This window comes from Heterodontus francisci, chromosome 49, assembly GCF_036365525.1.
Source record: "Heterodontus francisci isolate sHetFra1 chromosome 49, sHetFra1.hap1, whole genome shotgun sequence".
NCBI classification, from domain to species: domain Eukaryota; kingdom Metazoa; phylum Chordata; class Chondrichthyes; order Heterodontiformes; family Heterodontidae; genus Heterodontus; species Heterodontus francisci.
This window is the reverse complement of record NC_090419.1, coordinates 12,804,764-12,832,284: the sequence shown is the minus strand read 5'-3', so window position 1 is coordinate 12,832,284 and position 27,521 is coordinate 12,804,764. Positions and strand designations below refer to the sequence as shown.

The 27,521-nt window shown below is 52.2% G+C and overlaps 2 protein-coding genes across 2 annotated transcripts in view; one reads left to right on the top strand and one right to left on the bottom strand.

The window, feature by feature from the left end:
• Nucleotides 1-2,494, top strand: part of si:ch211-199g17.9 (uncharacterized protein LOC108180085 homolog) — a 32,156-nt gene extending 29,662 nt beyond the window's left edge. The window contains exon 11 of the mRNA XM_068024315.1: nt 2,290-2,494. Within this exon, the coding sequence (XP_067880416.1) occupies nt 2,290-2,407 (118 nt within the window). The 3' untranslated portion in view covers nt 2,408-2,494. The remainder of the gene's footprint in view (nt 1-2,289) is intronic.
• A 563-nt stretch (nt 2,495-3,057) lies between these two features.
• slc38a5b (solute carrier family 38 member 5b) overlaps nt 3,058-27,521 on the bottom strand; it is a 147,013-nt gene continuing 122,549 nt past the window's right edge. The window contains exons 11-16 of the mRNA XM_068024240.1: nt 19,334-19,413; nt 18,259-18,359; nt 16,261-16,385; nt 15,954-16,098; nt 13,348-13,451; nt 3,058-12,054 (exon numbers count right to left, since the gene is read on the bottom strand). Of these exons, the coding sequence (XP_067880341.1) occupies nt 11,947-12,054; nt 13,348-13,451; nt 15,954-16,098; nt 16,261-16,385; nt 18,259-18,359; nt 19,334-19,413 (663 nt within the window). The 3' untranslated portion in view covers nt 3,058-11,946. The remainder of the gene's footprint in view (nt 12,055-13,347; nt 13,452-15,953; nt 16,099-16,260; nt 16,386-18,258; nt 18,360-19,333; nt 19,414-27,521) is intronic.

The window sequence follows — 27,521 nt, the reverse complement described above, 5'->3', positions numbered from 1 at the left end:
AGGCGAGTCTCCTGAAGTGCTGCAATGTCTACATTGAGTCTACTGAGCTCGTTGTTAATGATGGCGGTCTTCCGAGAATCGTTGATTTGTGTAAGGTCTTCCGACAGGCCAGGACACATAGTTCTGACGTTCCAGCTTGCAAAGCGAAGGGCTGGTACCTTCTTTCCTCCCCCTTAAGGATCCCAAAAACACGATCCGAGACATCACGAACCCTGGCACCTGGGAGGCAACACACCAACCGTGAGTCTCTCTCGTTCCCACAGAACCTCCTATCTGTTCCCCTAACTATGGAGTCCCCAATGACTAATGCTCTGCTCCTCTTCCCCCTTCCCTTCTGAGCAACAGGGACAGACTCTGTGCCAGAGACCTGTACCCCATTGCTTACCCCTGGTAAGTCGTCCCCCCCAACAGTATCCAAAACGGTATACCTGTTGTTGAGGGAAACGGCCACAGGGGATCCCTGCACTGCCTGCTGGTTCCCTCTCCTTCCCCTGACGGTAACCCATCTACCTACTTCTTTTACCTGAGGTGTGACTACCTCCCTATAACTCCTCTCAATAACCCCCTCCGCCTCCCGAATGATCCGAAGTTCATCCAGCTCCAGTTCCCTAACGCAGTTCTCGAGGAGCTGGAGTTGGGTGCACTTACCCGCAGATGCAGTCAGCAGGGACACTCTTGGTGACCCTTACCTCCCACATTCCGCAGGAAGAACATTCAACTGCCTTAACCTCCATTCCCACTATTCTAAATTCCCAACAAATCTACTGAAAACCAAAAAAAAAAGTCAAAACTTGTTAGCTTAGCTAGCTTCCAGTCTCTTCTCATGCTCTGTCTTTGCTTCTCTTATTTGCTTTTTCACTTCCCCTTCTATATTCAGCCTGGTTCTCAATAGTATTTTCTACCTGGAATCTGTCATAAGTACACTTTTTCTTCTTTATCTTAATCTCTACCTCTTTTGTCATCCAGGGAGCTCTGGATTTGTTTGCCCTACCTTTCCCCTTCAAGGGAACATACCTTGATGTGTCCAAACTATCTCTGCTTTGAAGGTAGCCATTGTTCATCTACCGGTTTTCCTGCCAACTTTTGACTCCAATTTATTTGCCCCAGCTCCATTCTTACCCCATTGAAGTTGGCTTTCCCCCAGTTAATTATTCTTACTCTGGATTGTTCTTTGCCCCTTACCATAATCAGCCTAATGCTTATGATACAATTATCACTGTCCCCTAAATGTCTTCTTCTAAAAAAAAGGAGGTGTGAAATAGCCACTTCCTGGACCATTATGCGATCACCATGGGGAAGAAACCAGAATGTCTCTGAACAGGAAATGAGAAATGACACATTTTTAACTTAGAAAAAGACATCTACATGATACAGCAAAGAGAACTGGAAGTGACCCACCATTTTCATCAGAACCTTCAATTAAGAAAGAAATCTACAATCATTTCAGGCCTGCAACCATCTAGAACTTGAGTCTCAAAGGAATTCAACAGGTTTATCATGACCTTTCTCCCCCACTAAAAACCACCTTCCTCTTTCCCTTCTCTATCTGTTTCTTCCTGTGTGTAAGCGCGAGTGGATGCGGTTGTGACAATTTCGGCATAAGGCGTATTGATCAATAAATAACGGACTTTCTTTTTCAAAAACCTACAAGAAAACCTGTCGCTGTCTATTTCATTGAAAGGTAAAACACCAAGGGGTTAAACTCTTCAAACAAATACACTTGCTGTGGTCAGGTGGGGAGCTGAATGGTGGGAACCACCCACGTCACACCATGTGGCCGTCACAAGATGCATGGGAACACCACCACCTGCAAGTTCCCCTACAAGTCACACACTATCCTGACTTGGAACTATATCGGCCGTTCCTTCACTGTCGCTGGGTCAAAATCCTGGAATTCCCTCCCCATCAGCACTGTGGGTGTACCTACCCCACATGGACTGCAGTGGTTCAAGAAGGCAGCTCACCACCACCTTCTCAAGGGGCTATTATGGATGGGTAATAAATGCTGGGCTTGCCAGCGAGGCCCACTTCCCGTGAATGAATAAATAAATAATGGTGGGGAATAGTTCACAGACACTGGCCTTCTCAACGATGAGTATCCCTGACAATCATCAGCTGACTGAAATGTTACTGTTGTTTTAAACTACAGAAGATTTGTAGAGTGGCTGCCTCCAAAGGCTGGTCGACACATGATAGAATAAAACCACAGCTGGCAAAGTGAATGGCTGGCTTGATGAGAGCTACCTTTACTATGGAGTCTCACCATGCAATCCTCTCCTGTTGGGATAGGTTTCGGAAGGAATGGGAAGCCAGAAGGAAGATCACCATCCAAGGCAGGGACGACGAGATGGACGAAAATGAGGAGGAAGAGGGCCGGGAAGGCAATTCGAAAGAGGCTACAAAGTAAATTGTTCGTGTGCACGTTTGAACGTGGCCGATTTGTAGCTCAACTGTCACAATGAAAAGCTAATTAAAAACTGTTATTCCTTCATATCTTCTGGTGTGTGTCTGTCGCACAGTCCACACAGACGCTGGGTCGACAGGCCCAAAGGGAGTGCGATGCAGGTTCGATCGCCCAGTCGGACAGTTTGGAGAGGACAAAACAAAAATGGTCATCAGCATGCCTCCCCTGTGCACTACTTAACTACTGGGACACAACTGTGGCAGCAGCTAGCTAGGAACAGGGCACCCCTTCACAGTTGGCACTTGTCTTTCAGGGAAACCAGAGAGAGGGGAAATAGCTGTAAAACAAGGAGCAGGAGGTACTGATGTCTCCAGGGTAATTCATGGTGCTATCAAAGGCCGTTTGGTTAAGGAGATAGGCCAATCGAGCAGGGTTTCCAGTGAATCCTATTGTGTGGGCACTGGGCGAGGACAGGATCAGGACTGCCTACGAAGCACCCTACAGTCAAACAGCATGCTGGTGCCCACAGGACCACATCCCACCAAGAGCCAGCACCTTAAGGAAAAGGGGAAAATGACGATCGGTTATAAAGTACAGCCGCAAGGGAAGGATCGATAAATCAAATGAACACAAAACACATGTTTTACTCTTAATTTTATTTTCTGGAAACTTGCTTCAGTCTCGGAGGTTCTACAGCAGTTACATCAAGCGCTGGAATCCATCACCAAGGGATTAACAAGCAACATAACACAAGCAAGAAAGTCATATTAAAAACAGAACTTAAAAAAAAACACAACACGGACAAACATTCCAGCCATGAAAATAGACGAACGTTGAAGGCTTTGTGGGGGGGGGGGGGGGGGGGGGTCCTACATTAGAGTAAGTTCACAAACTGCACCACAAGCCAAAGTGCGTTATTTAACAACAAAAAATCCAAGTCTTGCCTGGAGTGCGAGTACCAGGAAAATATTAGAGAGAGCCTTGCTGAGTGCAGCAGTACGGATGAAACCATTCTGAAATACCTGCTGCTGTCTTGTGTAAGAGTGAAGGCTTGGACAAAGATAATGGACTCTGAGCGAGAAGCGGAGGTTGAGGGGAGGGAATTGCAGAGAGCGCGGCTGGTGGGAGTTGGCACAAAAGGTTGGAGTCAGGGCAATGGACTATTTCGATGAGGCCGGAAACCACCCTCAAGGTTGAAGAGGACCTTCGCCCAGAATGCAAGCAGTCTGGTTAAGTGAGAGTCAGTAGCTGGGTCGGAAAATGGAGTCAGTGCCAACACAGTGGTGTTGGTAGCAGGGGCTGGTTTTGGTGTGCCGTGCGACAGAATGTTCCAGGAGCACCAGGAGCCCTGTATTCATGTACAGTGAGTGAATAGACAGGCCTTCAACTGTAAACAGCATTACACCCACTTATGATTTCACTCAAATTCTACAAGGGCATCTTAGTGCCTTGGTAGCAATAACACAGTGTTCACAACTCCCTCACCGATGGGACGTGGGAAAGACTTGGGCCAATTCTGGATTCAAGACAAATTCAGCACATATTGTAATTCAAAAAACAAATCGATTGGGGTTGGGGGGGGTGGGGGGGTGAGGAAAGAGAGGTGGCATTGAGAAGTTCTTACTCAAGAGTTTCAGTTCTCGTACGTTAAACAGAAAACCATTCTGAGTCTTTTGGCAACATCTTAAGAATAGCAGGGGACGATTCCCTTGCATGTTTGAATGTCTAAAATCCGCATGTTCACCTAACCCACCCCCCTAACTGACTTCCCCTTTCCGCCCCCCTCCCCCCACCCCCGGCATCTTTATCATCACAACACTTATTTCCAAACCAAAAACAGTACAGCTTACAAGAATTAAGTTAGAACTCCCTCCTGTGCGATTATAGTGCAGCTTGTGTGGGTGAATCTGTCAGTGTCAACTTATGTAAATACAGTTCACATTAGGTAAACGCTATGATTCACTTAATATCCGGCACTCTATGCTACTGTACGTGTCAGTGTTAAGTCCTATAAGTACAGTAACAAACCAGGTTTTTAAAAAAATTACAATTTACTCACCTCCGGTATTATCTGGCTCATGTAGGTTTGGCAAATGTAAATTCTAGTCTGTGCTACGTATTAAAGTACTAAAAGTAAAAATTCTCTCATATTTAGTATATAAATAGTTGTTTGGTAGTCCAGAACTTGAGTAATGTTGAAAACAGAGACACGTTGTCAAAGCTTTTCATCTTGCACTCATGAGGACAGCCCGCAGGAATACCAATGTGTTGTTTTCCCTTACTTTGGTATTCTTGCAGATTGTCCTGATGAGTGCAAGATGAAAAGCTTCAACAACATGTCTCTATTTTCAGCATTACTCATATTTAATATGGTATGGCTTATGCAGTCTGTGTCACTTCGGTTCCTCCATATATACATAGTCCCAAATGACTGGAAAAAGGGTTCGCAAACACAACTGAAACATAATGAAATGTTGAAAACCGTTCATGTGCTATCCGGTTCTGAATCTTTAAATAACATCTCACACAACTGGGGTAGAATAAAAGACAAGTTAAAAATGGAATTTAATTAATATTTAAAAATGTTAGGGTTTAAAAAAAATCAGCAAGATAATTTTCTGCCATCATTTTGGAGAGATTTCAACCTCCTCCCCACTACCCCACCCCTGCCCCCCCAACAGAGTTCTAACTTATTGGATTAAAAAGAAGCACACATGATTGAAGGCAAGTTGGCCACTTGTGGGGAATAAAGCAATCTCAGACATGCTGCTTGGCTCATGAGAATGGGTGAGCTGCACCACTCCTTTCACAGTACTTTAGCATTTCGTTTTCACCTAATCGCGCGCCCATTTCAAAAAATTTCTGTTTCTACCTACTTGTCCCCGAAACATAAGGAGCAGTGATGTCGGACGTGGGGGATGCACATACAAGCGGATCTGCTCCATTCCAAGTGGCTCCCAGCAAGAAATCATTGCAATGAACTGGATCTTGATAAGCCCTCAGGAAGAGGAGGAACAGAGGAGAATAACAAAGGGGGGAATCTTTGCCACCAGAGGGCAGCAGAGGTGAGTCACACCACTGGTGCAATTCTGCCTTGGTAAGTCATGGATGTTGAGCTATTTCTCAAGACACCTATAAAATGTAAATTTGATCCAAACCACTACATCTACACAAAATTTTCCCACCACTGGCACTTTTTTTTTTACACAAACATGCACAAAAAGCAACATTTACCAATCCTGTAAGTGCAAAATCACAGGGACAGTCTTGTTTTAATTTACAGCATGCTCTGCCTTGTATTAACAAAATGAACTCTCTCTTGGCGAGGTCCCAAAAGACCTCAGGCTACTCAGCACCATCATGGCAAGTTTCGTGTAAAATGTGACAACGGTCACGTGTACATGTTCACAGTAAGATCGTTCCCACTCGAGGCACCAACTCGTGGGGGTGCCCAGTTTCACCATAGCGAGTTGCACTCGAGTATCTATCTGAAATGGCCTTTGTCTCATCAGCAGCAAGAACCCTGGCTGAACTTTCCTTCCCACCATTTCCTAACCAGTGGGTTAACGATCCCTACACAACCCCAGTTAACCTGGCACCGACTAAGGATGGGAATTTGGGTCATCAGTACATCAGGCAGTGTGCCTCACCCACTATGCCACTAGGGATCAATCAGCTCACAGTGGCAGCAGTGTGTACCACGTACAAGATGCACTGCAACAACTCACCAAGGCTCCTTCGACAGCACCACCCAAACCCATGACTTCTACTACCTAGAAGGACTAGGGCAGCAGACGCAAGAGGAAAGCCCCGCCTTCAAGTTCCCCTCCAAGCCACACACCATCCTGACCTGGAACTGTATTGCCATTCCTTCACTGTCGCTGGGTCAAAATCCTGGAACTCCCTTCCTAACAGCACTGTGGTCATATCTACACCACACAGTTCAAGAAGGTGGCTCACCATCACTTTCTCAAGGGGCCGCACAGTCCTTGTAGACACAAAGTCCCATCTTCACATTGAGGATACCCTCCATCGTGTTGTGTGGCAGTACCACCGTACTAAATGGGATAGATTTCGAACAGATCTAGCAACTCAAAACTGGGCATCCATGAAGCGCTGTGGGCCATCAGCAGCAGAATTGTACTCAACCACAATCTGTAATGTCATGGCCCAGCATATCCCCCACTCTAACTTTACCATCAAGCTGAGGGACCAACCCTGGTTCAGTGAAGAATGCAGGAGGGCATGCCAGGAGCAGCACCAGGCATACCTCAAAATGAGGTGTCAACCCGGTGAAACTACAACCCAGGAATACTTGTATGCCAAACAGCATAAGCAGCATATGATAGACAGAGCTAAGTGATCCCATAATGAACGGATCAGATCTAAGCTCTGCAGTCCTGCCACATCCAGTCAGGAATGGTGGTGGACAATTAAACAACTAACTGGAGGAGGTGGTTCCATAAATATCCCCATCCTCAATGATCGGGGAGTCCAGCACATCAATGCAAAAGATAAGGCTGAAGCATTTGCAACAATCTTCAGCCGGAAGTGCCGAGTGGATGATCCATCTCGGCTTCCCCCTGACGTCCCCAGCATCACAGACGCCAGTCTACAGCCAATTTGATTCACTCCGCGTGATATCGAGAAACAACTGAAGACACTGGATACTGCAAAAACTATGGGCCCTGACAACATTCAGGCAATAGTACTGAAGACCTGTGCTCCAGAACTTGCCACGCCCTAGCCAAGCTGTTCCACTACAGCGGCAACACTGTCATCTATTTGGCAATGTGGAAAATTGCCCAGGTATGTCCTGTACACAAAAAGCAGGACACGTCCAACCCGGCCAATTACTGCCCCATCAGCCTACTCTCAATCATCAGTAACGTGATGGAAGGTGTCATCAACAGTGCTATCAAGCAGCTCTTGCTTAGCAATAACCTGCTCACTGACCCTCAGTTTGGGTTTCGCTAGGGCCATTCAGCTCCAGACCTCATTACAGCCTTGGTTCAAACATGGACAAAAGGGCTGAACTCAAGAGGTGAGGTGATAGTGACTGCCCTTGACATCAAGGCAGCATTTGACCAAGTATGGCATCAATGTTATTTATTTTATTTTTTATTTTTTTATTTTTATTTAGAGATACAGCACTGAAACAGGCCCTTCGGCCCACCGAGTCATTGCCGACCAAGAACCACCCATTTATACGAACCCTACAGTAATCCCATATTCCTTACCATCTACCTACACTAGGGGCAATTTACAATGGCCAATTTACCTATCACCTGCAAGTCTTTGGCGGTGGGAGGAAACCGGAGCACCCGGCGAAAACCCACGCGATCACAGGGAGAACTTGCAAACTCCGCACAGGCAGTACCCAGAATTGAACCCGGGTCCCTGGAGCTGTGAGGCTGCGGTGCTAACCACTGCGCCACTGTGCCGCAGTGGTTAATCGGGAGGAAAACTCTCCACTGGTTGGAGTCATACCTAGTGCAAAGGAAGATGGTTGTGGTTGTTGGAGGTCAATCATCTGAGCTCCAGGACATCACTGCAGGAGTTCCTCAGGGTAGTGTCCTGGGCCCAACCATCTTCAGCTGCTTCATCAATGACCTTCCTCCAATCATAAGGTCAGAAGTGGGGATGTTCGCTGATGATTGCACAATGTTCGGCACCATTCGCGACTCCTCAGATACTGAAGCAGTCCATGTAGAAATGCAACAAGACCTGGACAATATCCAGGCTTGGGCTGATAAGTGGCAAGTAACATTCACGCCACACAAGTGCCAGGCAATGACCATCTCAAACAAGAGAGAATCTAACCATCTCCCCTTGACATTCAATGGCATTACCATCGCTGAATCCTCCATTATCAACATCCTGGGGGTTACCATTGACCAGAAACTGAACTGGACTAGCCATATAAATACTGTGGCTACAAGAGCAGGTCAGAGGCTGGGAATCCTGCGGAGAGTAACTCATCTCCTGACTCTTCAAAGCCTGTTCACAAGGCACAAGTCAGGAGTATGATGGAATACTCTCCACTTGCCTGGATGGGTGCAGCTCCAACAACACTCAAGAAGCTCGACACCATCCAGGACAAAGCAGCCCGCTTGATTGGCACCCCATCTACAAACATTCACTCCCTCCACCACTGACACACAGTGGCAGCAGTGTGTACCATCTACAAGATGCACTGCAGCAACGCACCAAGGCTCCTTCGACAGCACCTTCCAAACCCACGACCTCTACCACCTAGGACAAGGGCAGCAGACGCACGGGAACATCACCACCTGCAAGTTCCCCTCCAAGCCACACATCATCCTGACTTGGAACTATATCGGCCGTTCCTTCGCTGTCGCTGGGTCAAAATCCTGGAACTCCCTCCCTAACAGCACTGTGGGTGTATCTACCCCACACGGACTGCAGCCGGTCAAGGCGGCAGCTCACTACCACCTGCCCAAGGGGCAATTAGGGATGGGCAATAAATGCTGGCCTAGCCAGCGATGCCCACATCCCGCGAAGGAATTTTATAAAAAGCACCATGGAACTTCTCATCCATCTAGCTGGCTGCTGGTTTTACATTAGTAGCTCCAGATTGGTTGTAAACAAGAGACGGGTGAAGTGAAAGCAGTCTGCCGCACAGTAAATTACTCAGCTACTCCCTGCAGCCCTATGACCACAGCTTTAGGCAGATCAGTAATGAGGTATTCAAGGAAGCCAAGACAGCATAAAGCATCAACTCATGAATGTGCAAAAAAGATAAAGCCCCAAACGAGCAAGTGCTGGCCATGTAGATAAACCCCTCTGTCTCTTCCACCTTGCTTTGGTAGATGAAACAAGCCAAAGCACTTACAATGTGGCCACGATATTACATTTATACATTGTATTTCCAACACCAGAGTTATGCATTAGTCTTCCCCCAAATGTCCAGATGCCTAATTTTGGATTTGATAGAACTGGGGTTTGGGAGACCCTGGAGGGTGCCGTGCAGAAATGTAAACCACCGACGGGGGTGGGGAGTGAGGGTGGCGAGGGAGGGATTGGATGACAAGAAACGTACGTGATTTTGTCAAATGGCTTCCATCCCGTCGGACTGACTGATGCTCACGTTTAATTGCCCCTCCCCAATTTCCCCGAGGCGGTGCTGGTGATGATGGGCCGCCTATCTTTGTGGCAGCTTGATGCAACGGAGTGGCTTGCTCGGACAGTGTCTAAGGAGGGCAGGGTCCCTTCCCTGAAGGACAAGAGTGTACCAGTTGGTCGGATTTGTACCATTAACGCAAACTCAGAAAGAAATGTTTCTCATTTTGCAGCCAGCGAGGGGGATGTCTGGCCCGTGGCCACTTACTCAGGGAAAGAAAAAAAATGAAGCCATGCAAAATTTTCACAGAAACACACACCGCGCACACACAGACACAAATATAAAAGATGCAGGATTTCAATTCCAGACAGACAATTCGAAGTTCTGCCACGGAAAAGATGTTGAGGACGGACGCCATGCATTACATAGCCTTTTACCTGACAGAGAAATCACAACTTCCATTGCCGTTTTCTCGGTGTAAATTCAAGTGAGTAGTTTTGCTCAAGTATGGTTTTGTTTTAAGCCTGCTCCTCTCCCCTCTTGATGGTCAACGAGCATTTTCTCCCCCCTCCCCCGACACTGCACCCCACCTCCGAAGGCTGATTGCAACATTCTGAACAGGCCCAGGCTGAATCGGTCAAGACAGCCTGGGACTCGCTACCACTGTTTCTGGCGAATAGCATGGATACATTTAAGGAGAACGAGATAAACACACGATGGGAGAAAGAAACAGAAGGATGGGTTGAGAGAGTGGGATAGAGAGGGGTAAGAGGTGGCTCATGTGGAGCATAAGCGTGTACCAGTTGGGCTGAGTGTCCTCTTTCTGTGCTGTAAACTTGTAATTCTATGTAAAATGATTGGCAAAAGAACTAAAGAGATGAGGAGACTTATATTTACACACTGAGTTGTTGTGATCTGGAACGCGCTGCCTGAAAGGGCGGTGGAAGCAGATTCAATAGTAACTTTCAAAAGGGGAATTGGAGAAATACTGGAAGGGGAGAAATGTGCAGGGCTGCGGGGGGGGGGGGGGGGAGAAAGAGCAGGAAGGGAATGGGATTAATTGGAAAGTTCTTTCAAAGAGCCAGCACAGACACGATGGGCCGAGGGGCCTCACGCGCTGCACGATTCTAAAATGCTGGTTTTGAAACAGGCAGATAGCTCCACGCGGAGAGGAGCACAGAGTTTAAGGCATTCGCTCAGGGGGTGGGTGTGGGTTGAGAGGCAACGCGAGGCGTGAGATAAAGCTTGTTACAGGCGCACTGGCTTTTTCTTTGGGTTTTGAGGTGCGGGAGACCGGATGACACGTATATCAGTGCGGGGCCCAGGTACGGAGTATGGGAGCCATTAAACTGACAGGGAAGAAAAAAAAACCCAGTCAGGAAGAAAGGTGGAAGAACAGATACCTACACGGTTGACGCCACGCAGGACAAGCACTGCATGCGTTATTCCCTCCCAGGGTAGACCATCGCGCTATACGTTCTCTCCCCTTCTTGGAAGACTGCGCTCCTCCTGGTCAAAAATGATTTCTTCCCTGACCAACCAACCCCCCCAGCCCCAGCCATACCCCGCAAATTCCAGGGCACCTGGCACTCGACAGGCTGGCACAACATCCCTATCTGAATCGCTGCCTCAAAATCCAACAGAATCAGCACCAAGAGTGTGAATGGGACTGAGCAGGTAGCTCCTGCAAAGATCCAGAAAAAGGCTCGGCCACCCCGATCAGACCCCGTCGTCAATGTGCAAGCCCCGGGACGGCGGACTGGCGGAGCCTGTTAACCGGGCGACCCTCGTTGGCGCGACCTCGTGCATCGGGCAGACTGATCTGAGGTTTGGAAACTCCCAGTCGCAGAAGGCAGCAGGAGGGGGAATCCAGATTCCCATTTCCGTTCCTCTGTTGTGTCCACGGCAGCTCTCTTGAGTCATTGTCTTCCTTCTTCCCATTCCTTTTGTTTTTGAACGTTTGGGAGCTCGTCACCTCGCGGGGCTGGGCCCCGAGCACGATGGCCCGCCAATAAATGAACAAATCGCATCTCGCGGGCGTTTAGCGATCGGCTGGGATCATTTCCCCACCCCTTCACACCTCGTGGCTTCTTCCACGGTTGCTGCTGAAGCTTCTGATTAAGGGAATGTTAGCAGCGTTGCTGTCGAGACAGACACACAAGGGGAGAGTGGTTCCAGGTTTGGCGTGAGCTGGGGCGGGGGGGGGGGGATACGTCCAGGACTTTTGGGGGCAAAGGGAAGATGTAGCTTTGGGATTTGGGAAAAGAGGGGCAAGGGAGGCCCAAGATAGGTAGTCGTGTAACAGTCGGTCCATTTCAATCCTTCTTGCTTTGTTTGTCCCCCTCCACAGTCTGTTCCTTTTCTCCTTAAACGAGAGCTGTGGGGGGCTAGGGGTGGTAAGGGGGTGGGGTGGGGGGGGGTGGGGGAGTGTGGTGACGAGGGTGTTAACAGATTCAGGCTAGTGCCCACCGATGCGACTTCCGCCCTCAGTCCTGCTCCAGTCCAAGATGATGAAGGTAAGGCTCATGATCATGAAGATAAAACCGAGCGTTGCAAAGCAGATAGCCTGTGAGGAGACAAGAAGAAAGAGGGAGGGCGGGTCAGAGGGAAGAGGGAGCATTTACTTGAAGACACAGAGCCAGGCGGAACGCCAGGAAAAGACGACCACGGAATACAGAGCGAGTCACTCGAAGCGGGTTATAGAACAGAAAGACGGAGCTTCGAGCCCCACTTCACACACCTAACACATAATCCAGGCTGACATTCCCGGTGTCAGTACTGAGGGAGTGCCGCACTGTCAGAGGGTCACTACTGAGGGAGTGCCGCACTGTCGGAGGCTCAGTACTGAGGGAGCGCCGCGCTGTCGGAGGGTCACTACTGAGGGAGTGCCGCACTGTCGGAGGCTCAGTACTGAGGGAGCGCCGCACTGTCGGAGGCTCAGTACTGAAAGAGTGCCGCGCTGTCGGAGGGTCAGTACTGAGGGAGCGCCGCACTGTCGGAGGGTCAGTACTGAGGGAGCGCCATGCTGTTGGAGGGTCAGTACTGAGGGAGCCCCGCACTGTCGGAGGGTCAGTACTGAGGGAGCGCTGCACTGTCGGAGGGTCATTACTGAGGGAGCGCCGTGCTGTTGGAGGGTCAGTACTGAGGGAGCCCCGCACTGTCGGAGGGTCAGTACTGAGGGAGCCCCGCACTGTCGGAGGGTCAGTACTGAGGGAGCGCCGCACTGTCGGAGGGTCAGTACTGAGGGAGCGCCGTGCTGTTGGAGGGTCAGTACTGAGGGAGCATTGCACTGTCGGAGGGTCAGTACTGAGGGAGCGCTGCACTGTCGGAGGGTCAGCACTGAGGGAGCACCACACTGTCGGAGGGTCAGTACTGAGGGAACGCCGCACTGTCGGAGGGTCAGTACTGAGGGAGGGCCGCACTGTCGGAGGGGCAGAGCTGGGAGGTGGTGGTGCTCCCTCACTTGCCGCCCTCGTCCTTCTAGGTGGCAGAGGTGGCAAGTTTAGCAGGTGGGGGCAGATGAAGAGAGAATAATGCAAGGGGAACATCCAACGCGGGGTTGGCATAATGGTGGAGCTGCTTTTACCCAATCCAGGGCCCCGTCAGGGCAGAAATAAAAGTCTTTCTCTGGTCGAGAGGCGGTCGCTTTGTTTTTTAAAAAAAGCAACAGCTTGCCCTTCTGATTTCAATTCCAGGTGGCAGCCATCCCAACCCTACCACCCCCGCCCCCCCCAATACAGGGGATGCCTGGTTCAAAATGACATGAGTCCGCCACCCTAGACGCAGATCACGCCACAGCCTTTGTGACTATAACACCAGGAGGATAAGCAAGTGTGAACCCCACCCCTCGCAGCAATACCTGGATTTTGGCTCTGGATTTCAAGGATTCCCTGTCATTTGGCACAATGCGGACGTAGAACAGTCCAGGGAGTATAAAGATCAGGCTCGGAGCTGACGTAGCACCTTCAAGGAAACAAGAAACACAGATTACTTGGAGCACTGTTTACCATTGGGGTTTGCCAGATTATTAAAAGGATACAGAGGCACTGGACATGGTGAAAAAAGAAGACCTGCAAAGATGCCTGGGGCACAACCTGCACCAAGTCCCGTACATCCATTCACCCCCGCACTCACCGACCGACATTCACTCCCGGTCTCATCCTCATCAAATCCTTCCATGGCCTTCTCACCCACCCTCCCCTCCTCCCTATCTCTGTAATCACCTCCAGCCCCTACAACCCTCCCTATCTCTGTAACCTCTTCCAGCCCCCACAACCCTCCCTATCTCTGTAACCTCCTCCAGCCCCTACAACCCTCCCTATCTCTGTAACTTCCTCCAGCCCCTACAACCCTCCCGATCTCTGTAACCTCCTCCAATCCTGACAACCCTCCCTATCTCTGTAACCTCCTCCAGCCCCAACGCCCTCCCCATCTCTGTAACCTCCTCCAGCCCCTACAACCCTCCCGATCTCTGTAACCTCCTCCAGTCCTGACAACCCTCCCTATCTCTGTAACCTCCTCCAGCCCCAACGCCCTCCCCATCTCTGTAACCTCCTCCAGTCTCTCCAACCCTACCTATCTCTGTAACCTCCTCCAGCCCCTACAACCCTCCTATCTCTGTAACCTCCGCCAGCCTCTCCAACCCTCCCTTATCTCTGTAACCTCCTCCGGCCCCTACAACTCTCCATTTCTCTGTCAACCACCTCCAGCCCCCAAATCCCTCCCTATCTCTGTAACCACCTCCAGCCCCTACATCGCTTCCTATCTCTGTAACCTCCTCCAATCCCAACAACCCTCCCTATCTCTGTAACCTCCTCCAGCCCCCAAATCCCTCCCTATCTCTGTAACCACCTCCAGCCCCTACATCGCTTCCTATCTCTGTAACCTCCTCCAATCCCGACAACCCTCCCTATCTCTGTAACCTCCTCCAGCCCCTACAACCCTCCCTATCTCTGTAACCTCCTCCAGCCCCTACAACCCTCCCTTATCTCTGTAACCTCCTCCAATCCCGACAACCCTCCCTATCTCTGTAACCTCCTCCAGCCCCTACAACCCTCCCTATCTCTGTAACCTCCTCCAGCCCCTACAACCCTCCCGATCTCTGTAACCTCCTCCAATCCTGACAACCCTCCCTATCTCTGTAACCTCCTCCAGCCCCGACGCCCTCCCCATCTCTGTAACCTCCTCCAGTCTCTCCAACCCTACCTATCTCTGTAACCTCCTCCGGCCCCTACAACTCTCCGTTTCTCTGTCACCACCTCCAGCCCCCAAATCCCTCCCCATCTCTGTAACCTCCTCCAGTCTCTCCAACCCTACCTATCTCTGTAACCTCCTCCGGCCCCTACAACTCTCCATTTCTCTGTCACCACCTCCAGCCCCCAAATCCCTCCCTATTTCTGTAACCTCCTCCAGCCCCTACAACCCTCCCTATCTCTGTAACCTCCTCCAGCCCCTGCAACCCTCCCTATCTCTGTAACCCCTTCCAGCCCCTACAATCCTCCCTATCTCTATTATCACCTCCAGCCCCTACAACCCTCCCTATCTCTGTAACCTCCTCCAGCCCCCAAATCCCTCCCTATCTCTGTAACCTCCTCCAGCCCCTACAACCCTCCCTATCTCTGTACCCTCCTCCAGCCCCTCCGAGATCTCTGCGCTGCTCCAATTCCGGCCTCTTGCCCATCCCCCAATTCCCATCGCTCCACCATTGGCGGCCGTGCCTTCAGCTGCCTGGGGCCCTAAGCTCTGGAATTCCCTCCTCCCTCTCCTCCTTTAAAACCGACCTCACTGACCAAGCTTTTGGCCGCCTGTCCCGAATATCACACATGGCACGGTGTCATTTTTTGTTCGATAGCGCCTCTGTGAATCGCCTTGGGACGTTTTTCTACACGAAAGGCGCGATAAAAATTCAAGTTGGTGTTGACACTTAAACTGCGAGGTTGCTCCCATCAGGAAGGGACGAACAGACTTTTCTCTCGGGGGGAGTGGGGGGGGGGGGGGGGGGGGGAAAGAGAAGGCTGAGGGGTGACCCGAAAGACTATTGAAGGGGTTTCGATGGATATAGACGTTGGGAAGATGTTTCCAAGTGTGGGGGGGGGGGGGGGGGGAGGGGGGGAGACCAGAACTAGGGGGCCATCAATATAAGACAGTCAGTAATAAATCCGATGGGGAATTCAGGAGAAACTCCTTTCCCCAGAGAGTGGTGAGAATGTGGAACTCGCTCCCACAGGGAGTGGTTGAGGTGAATAGTATCGATGTATTTAAGGGGGAGGCTGGATAAACACACGAGGGAGAGAGGAATAGAAGGATATGGTGATAGGGGGGAGATGAAGAGGGGGTGGGAGGCGGCTCGTGTGGAGCAGAAACACCAGCACGGAGCGGAGGGGCCGAATGGCCTGTTTCTGTGCTGGACGTTCATTAAAATCAGTAGGCTACACAGACACTACCTTTAGTGACTTGCACACTTACCAATGATGCCAAAGATGTCTCGGATGTTGGGGACAAAGATAACCAGCAGGTTGACGCAGATGAGCAGCGTGATGGCGATGACGACGTGCCGGAACCAGCGGAAGGTTTTCCCGGGGAACAGCAGCTGTTGGATGGCACGGCGGATCTGCAGGGGAAGAAGGTTGGGGAGGGGCGGGGGGGGGGGTGGGGAGGGGGTAAAGAAACCAGGAACACGGTCACTTTGTTAAACGGGGCACCCCCTTTACCCGACACCGCTCCAGAAGGTGAGGGGAAAAAAATAGGCAACTCCCGCCGCGAGGCGACTCACCGGGAAGAGGACCACGGGCACGGTCAGCGTCACCGCCACGAGCACGGCAAGGCGCACGCACAGAATGAGCGTGTCCAGCGGGTCGACTCTGTTGAATGTGTGCAGGAGCTCTGGCTCCACGTTCGCTGCAAGGACCAGCAGACAGAATTCCGTTATAGAAGCCAATTTTACACCCAACCCGCAGGCCCATTCCACCACCAGCCCCCCCCACTCACCCCGAGCCTGTTCCGTCACTCAACCAGATGAAGGCTGATCCCTGCCCCTAACTCCATTCCACTCGCCTTGGCTCCTTAATTCCCCAACCTAAATCTATCGATGTCCGAGTTACAATCAACTGAGCTCGCCTCTACTGCTTCCTCTGGGGTGGTGGGGGGGGAGGTGGGAAGAGTTCCACACATCTACCATCCATTGCATGCAGAAGTGTTAACGTCGGCCAAATCATCCCTTAACCTTGTCTATTCCAGGCTACTTTATGCTCTTTCTCCTCAACAGTTGGAGCCCTGGTGATATTTTGCTGAATCTCAGCTGCACTCCCTCCAAAACTGCATCTAAGGTGCAGTTTTCAGAACTGCTCGAGGCAGGGCTCACACACCGAGCTCTTAATCCTAAACACCTAAAGTGACACATTCTCTCCTCCGCTCATAACTTTATTTCAGCTCGGTGGAGAGACTGGGAGAGGCTGGGACTATTCTCCTTAGAGCAGAGAAGGCTAAGGGGGAGATTTAATCGGGGCGTTCAGAATCGGGAAGGGTTTTGATGGAGTAAACGAGGAGAAACTGTTCCCAGTGGCAGGAGGGTCGGTAACCAGAGGGACGCAGATTTAAGATAATCGGGAAAAAGAACCAGAGGGGGAGAGGAGGAGAATTTTTTTTCAACGCAGTGAGTTGTTGTGATCTGGAACGCGTTGCCTGAAAGGGCGGTGGAAGCAGATTCAATAGTAACTCTCAAAAGGGGAATTGGAGAAATACTGGAAGGGGAGAAATTTACAGGGGTATGGGGGGACAGAACAGGGTGGGGGGGGGGGGGGGGATTAATTGGACAGCTCTTTCAAAGAGCCAGCACAGGTACAAGGGGCTGAATGGCCGCCTTCTGTTCTGTTAAGACTCTATGCTTATTCATCCCAACGTTCGCACAATCAGGATTCACGGCACCACGTCCTAATCCCAGCATCTCGAAAGCATGGAAAACCTCTCCCTTAGTCTTCCCTCCCTCTGCCAATTCACGGGTGCCTGTTTGGCAGCATCGAAAACCCTACCTCATCTCCCCTCGCCTTCATTCTTCCCCTTTCCAATCAAGGTGAGCTTGTGCACAATTGGTTTTGGTTTCCTACATAGAACTCACGGGACATAAAACAGGCCATTCGGCCCATCTGCTCTGTGCTGGCGTTTCTGCTCCACACGAGCCTCCTCCCACCCCGTACTTCATCTCCCCCCATCACCATATCCTTCTATTCCTTTCTCCCTCGTGTGTTTACCCAGCTTCCCCCTTAAATACATCGACACTATTCACCTCAACCACTCCCTGTGGGAGCGAGTCCCACATTCTCACCACTCTCTGGGGAAAGGAGTTTCTCCTGAATTCCCCATCGGATTTATTAGTGACCGTCTTATATTGATGGCCCCCTAGTTCTGGTCTCCCCCCAACAAGTGGAAACATCTCTCCGTCTACCCGATCGAAACCCCCTTCATCATTTTAAAGACCTCTATCAGGTCGCCCCCTCAGCCTTCTAGAGCAAAGAACTCCCAGCCTGTTCAGTCTTTCCTGATAGTTATAACCTCTCCCTTGTATCATGCTTGTAAATCTTTTTTTTTAAAAAAACCTGCTCCAGTGCCTCAACATCCCTTTTGCATTACAGAAACCTGTACCGTGCACAGTGCTCCAAGTGCGGGTCTAACCAAGGTTCTGCACAAGTTTAACGTAACTCCACTGTTTTTCGATTCTATCAGTCTGGAAATGTAACCCCGGTGCTTGGCTCTTAAATGGACAGCACTTGCTCACCATAAAAGGTCAGGTATCCAAACATGGCGGTGATTAAGTACATGACAAACATTGCTGTGACTGAGACGTTTGCAACATTCTGCATCCTCTTCTTAGTCGGACTGAAAGACAAAGAAGGATTTATCAGAATATAGCTTCTTGACCCAAATCGTGCAGGAGCTGCAACCCCCTCTCCGCAACGGCAGGCAACACAACAGGGTGTCGGGGGGTGGGGGGTGGGGGGGGGGAGACAGACCGGGCGTCGGTTCATACAATAAGTTGCATTTATAAAGCTCCTTTAACGTAGTAAAACGTCCCCAAGGTCCCCTCACAGCAGCGTAAATCAGACAAAAATTCAACCACTGAGCCACATCAGGAGATATTAGGGACGGGCGACCAGAAGCTCGGTCAAAGAGATCGGTTTTAAGGAGCGTCTTAAAGGAGGAGAGAGGGAGAGGCGGAGGGGTTTAGGGAGGGAATTCCAGAGCTCCCAGGCAGCTGAAGGCTCGGCCGCGGAGCGATGGGTATCGGGGGGGGGGATGCTCAAGAGGCCAGAATTGGAGGAGCGCAGAGATCTCGGAGGGTTGTAGGGGCTGGAGGGGGTTACAGAGATAGGGAGGGGACAGGGCACAGAGGGGGGTTTGAAATCATGGATGTGAATTTTAAAACGGAGGCATTGGCGGACCTGGATTCAAGACCAGAACTCGGGGGGCCATCAATATAAGACGGTCACTAGTAAATCCGATGGGGAATTCAGGAGAAACTCCTTTCCCCAGAGAGTGGTGAGAATGTGGGACTCGCTCCCACAGGGAGTGGTTGAGGTGAATAGGATCGATGTATTTAAGGGGGAAGCTGGATAAACACATGAGGGAGAAAGGAATAGAAGGATATGGTGATAGGGGGAGATGGACAGGGGTTGGGAGGAGGCTCGTGTGGTGCAGGAACACCGGCACGGAGCAGACGGGCCGAATGGCCTGTTTCTGTGCTGACGGTTCCACGTATATTCGTTGTAAAGGCAGTATCTAATTGAATGCACTTTACCAGCCCCTTTTATGATGCGTTGTCCCTTCTCGCAGTCTGCCACAGACACACTTACCTCCGGAGTTCAGTGTAGATTGGGAGAACCTCTGGATGACAGACAAAAGCAAAAGCCAGAATGGGGATGGTGTAGGCCGTCTGTTCAACAAATTAAATGCCAAAGTTAAGTCTGGTAAAAGGTACAGCGTTTTAGATGAGAGATCGCGGCCAGAACAGAAAGCCATCAAACACTCCCAATACTGTGACGAGCAACAGCAGTCTCGTCCAGAATGTCATCCGAATTGTAGAGGATTTTCCCGAGAGGGGCCAGGCTGAGCCCTCTACAAAACCTCCCGTTCGACCGTCTCCATCAAACACAACAACACAAGAAATAGGAGTAGACCATTCGGCCCATCGAGCCTGCTCCCCCATTCAATACGATCATGGCTGATCTTGGGCTTCAATTCCACTTTCCTGCCTGCTCCCCATACCCCTTGATTCCCTGAGAGACCAAAAATCCATCTATCCCAGTCTGAAATGTATTCAGTGATGGAGCATCTACAACCCTCTGGGGTAGAGAATTTCAAAGATTCACAACCCTCCGAGTGAAGTAATTTCTCCTCATCTCAGTCCTGAATGATTGACCTCTTATCCTGAGACTGTGTCCCCGTGTTCTAGATTCCCCGACCAGTGGGAACAATCTCTCAGCTTCTACCCTATCAGGCCCTTCAGAATCTTGTATGTCTCAATTAGATCGCCTCTCATTCTTCTAAACTCCCCGCAGCTTACCTTTCCAGCAAGCTTTGTATCATCAGCAAACTTAGATACATTACTCTCTGTCTCTTCATCCAAGTCATTAATATAGATTGTAAATAGCTGAGGCCCCAGCACTGATCCTTGCAGCACCCCACTATTCACTGCCTGCCAACTTGAAAATGCCCCATTTATGCCCACTCTCTGCTTCCTGTCTGTTAATCAATCTTCTATTCACGCTAATATATCACCTCCAACACCATGAGCCCTTATCTTGCCCATTAATCTTTTATGTGGACCTTATTGAATGCCTTTTGAAAATCCAGATATACTACATCTACTGGTGCCCCTTTATCCACCCTGAGTTACATCCTCAAAAAATTCAAATAAAATTTGTCAAACAGCATCTCCCTTTAGTAAAACCAGGCTGACTTGTTCTAATCATACTATGCTTTGATAAGTGCATTGTTAATACTACTAGACTTTTAGTCTCCTGCATCATCCCAACGACTGATGTTAGGTTGACTGGCCTGTAGTTCCCTGTTTTCTCTTTACCTCCTTTCATGAAGAGCGGTGTAACATTTTCCAACTTCCAATCTGACAGGACCGTTCCTAAATCTAAGGAATTCTGGAAAATCGTAGCCAGCGCATCCACTATCTCTGCAGCTGTCTCTTTCAGAACCTTAGGGTGTAGGCCATCTGGTCCTGGGGACTTGTCAGATTTCAGTCCCTCAAGTTTCCCCAATACTTTTTCTCGGCTGATATCAATTTCCTTAATTTCCTTGCTCTTTTTAGCCCCTAGGTTCCTGCCTATTTCTGGTATGGAACTTGTGTCTTCTACTGTGAAGACAGACACAAAATATGTGTTCAATGCCTCTGCCATTTCCTCATTCCCCATGATTATTTTTCCTGTCTCTGCCTCGAAGGGACCAACATCTACTTTAGCTACTCTCCTCCTTTTTATTTACTTATAAAAGTTCTTACAATCTGTTTTTATATTGCCGGCTAGTTTACTCCCATATTCTATTTTTTCCCCTTTTTTTCAACTTTTAGGTGGCCCTTTGCTGGTTTCTCAAACACTCCCATTCCTCAGACTTGCTACTATCTTTTGCAACATTGAAAGCCACTTCTTTGAGTCCAATTCTCTCCTTGACTTCCTGAGTGAGCAACAGATGGGTCTTTCTTGGCAGGTTTTTGTTGAACCCTTCGAATTGTTTCTTTAACTGTTTCCCACTGTTCATTTACCGCCAGACCTTCCAGTCTATTTACCCAATTCACCGTAGCCAGTTCTCCCCTCATACCTTTGTAATTGGCTTTGTTTAAGTTTAAGATTCTTGTTTGTGATTGAAATGTGTCACTTTCAAACTTCACATGAATTTCAATGGTATTATGATCACCATCAAACACTCCCCAGGACAGGTACAGCACGGGGGTTAGATACAGAGTAAAGCTCCCTCTACACTGTCCCCATCAAACACTCCCCAGGACAGGTACAGCACGGGGGTTAGATACAGAGTAAAGCTCCCTCTACACTGTCCCCATCAAACACTCCCCAGGACAGGTACAGCACGGGGGTTAGATACAGAGTAAAGCTCCCTCTACACTGTCCCCATCAAACACTCCCAGGACAGGTACAGCACGGGGGTTAGATACAGAGTAAAGCTCCCTCTACACTGTCCCCATCAAACACTCCCCAGGACAGGTACAGCACGGGGGTTAGATACAGAGTAAAGCTGTACAATTCTATAGGGAGCTGTGCAATTGCACTGAATACACAAGGAAGCTCCCTCCCCACCCCAATTGCCCAGCCTGGGTCAGCTGAACCTGCCTGGCTAAAGAGACAGAAGGATCGAACTAGTGCCTGGGCAGCTTTCGGCTGACCCAGGAGAAGACCCCTCCCACAACCAGAAGACCAGGAGTGTTTAAAGTGCTCAGAGGACCACACTTTAAGGAGAAAAAAAAGCAAAGTCATCGCTTGCAGCCTGTCTTTCCCCTTTCCTGTATACCCTCAGCCTCTCCCCAAACCTCCGAGTTGGTTTCTTTGTTTGTTTGTTTTTATTTGTTTGTTTGCCTGCAATTTGGGGGTGGGTTTGGCTCTTGAACCATGGCAAGCCCATCATCACCGGTGGCGGGGCCTTCTCATACCTATGCGGCTGTAACCTCTGTGGCCGCCCGTGTGACCCCGTCACCTTTTAAATTAATTACTTCAAGCCACGAGGTAAAGAGCTATCCCCACCCCAATATGTCAATAGAGGCCTGTGTAAAGGCAATGGCCGAGGTTGTCGGCCCCTCGGCCATTGTGGCAGTCTCAAAAATGTACGGGAAGGCTGTGTTCTTCCTGAAGACCGAGCGGGCCGTGTCCCTGGCCCTGAATAAAGGGCTCACTGTGGGTGGGACTTTCCTGCCGGTGGACCCTCTAGGGGCCACTGCTCAGCGGATAATCGTATCAAACGTCCCGCCCTTTATTCCCAGTGAGCTCCTCCGACCCCACCTGGACCATCTGGGGGAGGTGAGGTCGGGAATCACCCCAGTCCGGCTTGGTCTTCGGGAACACAGCCTCCAACATGTCTACTCCTTCCGCCGCCAGTTATTTATGCAGCTGGCGCGGGAGGGTGACTCGGAAGGCCAATTTAATGTGGAGTTCCAGGGGACGGCCTACCGCGTCTTTTGGACCTCGGACGGGGCGCGGTGCCACGTCTGCAAGGGGGTGGGGCATGTTCGTAAGAACTGCCCCAACCTCCCGGCCGCCAGCTCCACCTCGGCGGCCCAGAGTGGTTCCACAGCACCTCCTCCCACTCCCCCCACACATCCAACAGACAACGCTCAGTCGGTTCCGGAGGCTGTGGTTTTCACAGCCTCCGGCGGGGAGGGGAGTGCCCGTCCGAGTGAAAGGACGACGCGGAGGAAAAAAAAACATCAAGAGGCGCGTCCCCTGGACACATTGAAACAACCCGAGCCTGAGCTCAGCCCAAAGCCCGTTCTCACGGAATCCACCTGTCCCAGGGCTGGGCTCAAGCCCAGGGTGACTAAAAAGGAGGGTGCGGAGGCCTCTGATGACATGGAGGTCTCTGAGCCTCTGTGCCCTAGTGGGAAAAGAGGAGAAGGCACCCCGCCACAGAGGTAACAAGGGGCCCATCTGTTGGAGGGGAGTTGTCTCCTGTTTCGGGTCCCCAGGTTTCCCCTACCGCCACCACCAAGGCTACAAAGTCCGGGCAGGAGCTCCCTATTCCTCAGGCTGGAGGGGAGGGAAAGGCCCCGGTACTTGAGGCCCCGGTACTTGAGGCCCCTCCTGAAGGAGTAAGTGGGGCCCTGCTTGTTGTGGGGGAGCCTGGGGACGCCGCCCATTCTGCCACTGCTACTGGGTCGGGTGCCCTGAGTAGAGGGGAGGGCGGGGCCCCAAAGGGTCGGCCCTCCCAGCCAGAGTCCACCACCAACCAGGAGACACCCGACCCGGTGAAAGCTGAGAATGCTGCCCCATCTGCTGGGCCTGTGGGTGCTGGCGGAGCAGGAGATGGCCTATTCTCTCCGCATCCGGTCTCGGCTCCGGCTGGATTTCCGGAGTCGGGAACTTCTGTCTCCCCTGGACCACTCATTGGCCTGGGGACGGAGGTGGAGGAGGGTCCAGAACTGCTGGCGCCCACAGGCTCCAGTTTCACAATAGAACCCAGAGAGGACTCCTCCGCCATCGATCCTGGGGGTGGGAACGTGACGGAGGCAGGACCAGCTGGCACGTCCGGGACGTCCGCCCCACAGTGTGTGGTGGATGTGTCGGCCACTGGCGGTGACGACCCGGAGGAGGATGGGGATTCGGTGTGGGGCATGGAGGATGACCATGATTCCATCGCCAGTGAGGTGGTGGAGTCCCTCGTGCCTCCCACCGAATCTCCTCTCATCCCCACGGCGGAACTCCGGGATTTCCTCGCGGCTTGCAGGGGTTGCTGCAATAAAGTTCAGCTGGCCCTCAGCCGTTGGTCGAATCTGGCGCTGATCATCCAGTCCGTCCGTGCCGCCCTTAAAGTGGGCAAGCGCGCGGGCGTGAAACTGGTTGAGAGGCGCCGTTTTAATGTGTTCCTCAATGGGTTGCTGGGGGAGTGGAGGGCCAGGTGCACTTCCACTCCCTCCTCACAGTGAGGTGTTGGTGACGGGTTTTAAGTACCTTTGACATGAAGATAACCATAGCCAGCCTCAACATCAACGGCAGCAGGGGGTCTCACCGCAGATTTCACAATCTCTCAGTCCTTAGGGAAGGGAGATACGCGGTGAGTTTTCTGCAGGAAACCCACACCGATCCAGGAGATGAAGCCACCTGGCTCCTGGAGTGGCAGGGTGGGGTCTACATGAGTCACCTCACCCCTATTTCTAGTGGGGTGGCTATCTTGTTGGCCCCGACTTTTCAGCCGGAGATCTTGAGGGTCAAGGAGCTAGTGCCGGGCCGCTTGCTCCACCTCGCCGTTCGCCTGGGTAGCGTGCTGCTCCACTTTGTGAACGTGTACGCGCCCAGGCCCGGCGCGTTGCAAGCGCGCTTCTTTGAAGAAGTGTCCGCTCTCTTGAGCTCCATCGATAGCGGCGAGTGTATCATCCTCGGGGGGGATTTTAACTGTACCCTCGAGGTGGGGGATCGCTCCGGTCCCCAGCGCGGCCAAGCGTCGGTGGAGAAGTTGAGGGGACTGATCAGCTCCCTTAACTTGGTGGACGTCTGGCGGAATCTCCATCCCGACTCCAGCACCTTCACGTGGAGGTCTGGAGGAGGGGGGTCGCGAATCGACCACCTCTACATTTCGCAGGCGTACGTCTCCCGCGTCTCGGCGGCCTCCATGTGGCTGGTGCCGTGCTCAGACCACCGCCTGGTGTGGGCGGAGTTCACTCCGCTCCGCACGTGGGCGGGGTCCACGTCCTGGCACTTTAACAACCGGCTGCTGGAGGACGAGCGATTTCGGGACTCGTTCTGTCGATTCTGGGCCGACTGGAGAAGGAAGCAGGGGGGCTTCCCCTCCTTGAGGCTATGGTGGGATGTGGGCAAGACTCACATCCGCGTCTTCTGTCAGGAGTACGTGAAGGGGTCGACCAAGAGGCGGGAAGCTGAGATCGGGCGCCTTGAGAGGGAGGTGCTCGACTTGGAGTCCTGCCTTGGTCATGCCGTCATGGACCCGGCCCTGTGGCAGGCGTACAAAGAGAAGAAGGGCGCGCTGAGGGACCTGCAGCTCATAGGGTCCCGAGGCGCGTACGTGAGGTCGCGGATCCAGATCCTGGAAGATTTGGACTGTGCCTCACCCTTCTTCTACTCGCTGGAAAAATGGCGGGGGGTCCGTAAGCAGCTCGTTGAGCTGCTGGCCGATGACGGATCCTCCATCACGGATCCGGAGGGAATGGGCCTCCTGGTTAGTACTTATTACAGTGCGTTGTTCTCTCCGGATCCGTCCAGCGAGGATGCGCGCAGAGTTTTGTGGGAGGACCTGCTGCAGGTCAGCCCGGAGGGCGCCGAAGGATTGGAGGCTCCGCTCACGTTGGCGGAGCTGACTGGCGCCCTCCACCAGCTCTCAAGGGGCAAATCCCCAGGGCTGGATGGGTTGACCGTGGAGTTCCTCAGGGCGTTCTGGGACGTCCTGGGGGACGATTAGGCGCGAGTCCAGGGGGAAAGCCTGGCGACCGGGGAGATGCCCCTCTCGTGGCGCAGGGCGGTCATCGTCCTGCTGCCGAAGAGGGGCGATCTCCGCCTGCTTAAAAACTGGCGTCCGGTCTCCCTCCTCAGCACGGATTATAAGATCTTTGCCCGGGCTATGTCTACCCGCCTGGGCTCCGTGCTGGCCCACATGATCCACCCCGACCAGTCCTACACGGTCCCGGGCCGGTCCATCCAGGACAACATCCACCTGGTCCGGGACCTGATCCATCTTTCCCAGAGGACTGGTCAGTCGGTCGCCTTTCTCTCCCTCGATCAAGAGAAGGCGTTCGACAGGGTGGATCACGATTACCTTTTCGGGACTCTGCGCGCTTTCGGACTCGGGCCGCATTTTGTGGCCCAGGTCCGACTTTTATACGCCGCCGCAGAGTGTCTAGTCAAAGTTAACGGGTCCTTGACAACGCCCCTTCGCTTTGGGAGAGGAGTGCGTCAGGGGTGCCCCATGTCCGGCCAATTGTATACCATCTGCGTGGAGCCCTTCCTGTGCCTGCTTCGCAGGAGGTTGACGGGATTGGCTCTGCGCGAGCCGGCCATGCGGGTCATCCTCTCGGCTTACGCCGACGACGTGCTCCTCGCAATCACAGATCCCGTTGACTTGTGGAGGATGCGCGACTGCCAGCAGACCTTTTCTGCCGCGTCCTCCGCGAGGATCAATTGGGAGAAATGTTCCGGACTCCTGGTGGGTCAGTGGCGGGTGGACTCCCTGCCGGAGGAGATGACACCTTTTGCGTGGAGCACCACGCACCTCCTCTATCTGGGAGTCCACCTTAGCCCCGCTGAGGAAGCCTGGCCGGCAAACTGGCAGGAGCTGGAGGCGAAAGTCACCGCTCGGCTGGGGTGCTGGACAGGACTGCTCCGAGTGCTTACCTACAGGGGCCGAGCGCTGGTCATAAACCAACTGGTGGCCTCCATGCTGTGGTACCGGTTGGTCACCTTGGCCCCGCCCCCTGTATTTGCCAACAAGATCCAGAAAAAACTCGTCGATTTCTTCTGGGGCAAGAGGAAACACTGGGTCTCTGCCGTGGTCCTGAGTCTCCCGATCGAGGAGGGCGGTCAGTCGCTGGTGTGTGTCCGCACCCAGGCTGCGACTCTCCGCCTTCGGACTCTGCAGAGATACCTGTACGTCGAGCGTCCTCCCAGATGGTGTGCGCTGGCGACGTATTTTTTCCGCCAGTGTCACTGCCTTCAAGACGACACGCAGCTCCCGGTGGAGTCCGTTAGCCGCGCCTCTCTGAGGGAGTTGCCTGTCTTTTACCGGGATCTATTCCGAGTCTGGAACATGGTCGCCTCCAGTCAGGGCGCTCCCCCGCTGGCGGAGGAGAGCGCCTCGGCTGTCTGGGCGGCCGACTCCGGGGATGGTCCGGCGGGCGGAGGAGTAGCCGAAACCCCCGGGACGCCCCTCACTGTGGGTGGCGAGGGGGCTCGGGAGTGCGGGGCGCTCCCGGCCGAGCTGACTCCCGCTCAGCCGGAATTGCTCATCGGACCCAGGCCCCGAAACCCTCCTCGGGAGCCGGTCCCGCACAACCTGAGCCGCCTCTCGGAAATGCCCTCCGTGCCATTCCAATCGGCGCGGAGGGGCTTCCTGTACGGGCTGCTCCTGCACACTCTCCACTTCCTCGCCCTCGTCAGCTGGCCGGACACGCCCTGGCGGTCCGCGTTGCCATCTGGCGGCGAGGGGAAACCCCGATGGAGGTCTCTCTACGCGGGAGTCCTCCCCCTTTACATTGGGGACCTGGGGTGGAGGGTGTTGCACAGAGCAGTCCCGTGCAATAGGCTTTTAAGTAGGTTCACGGACTCCCAGGCCGCCTGTACTTTCTGCGGCCTGGACGAGTCC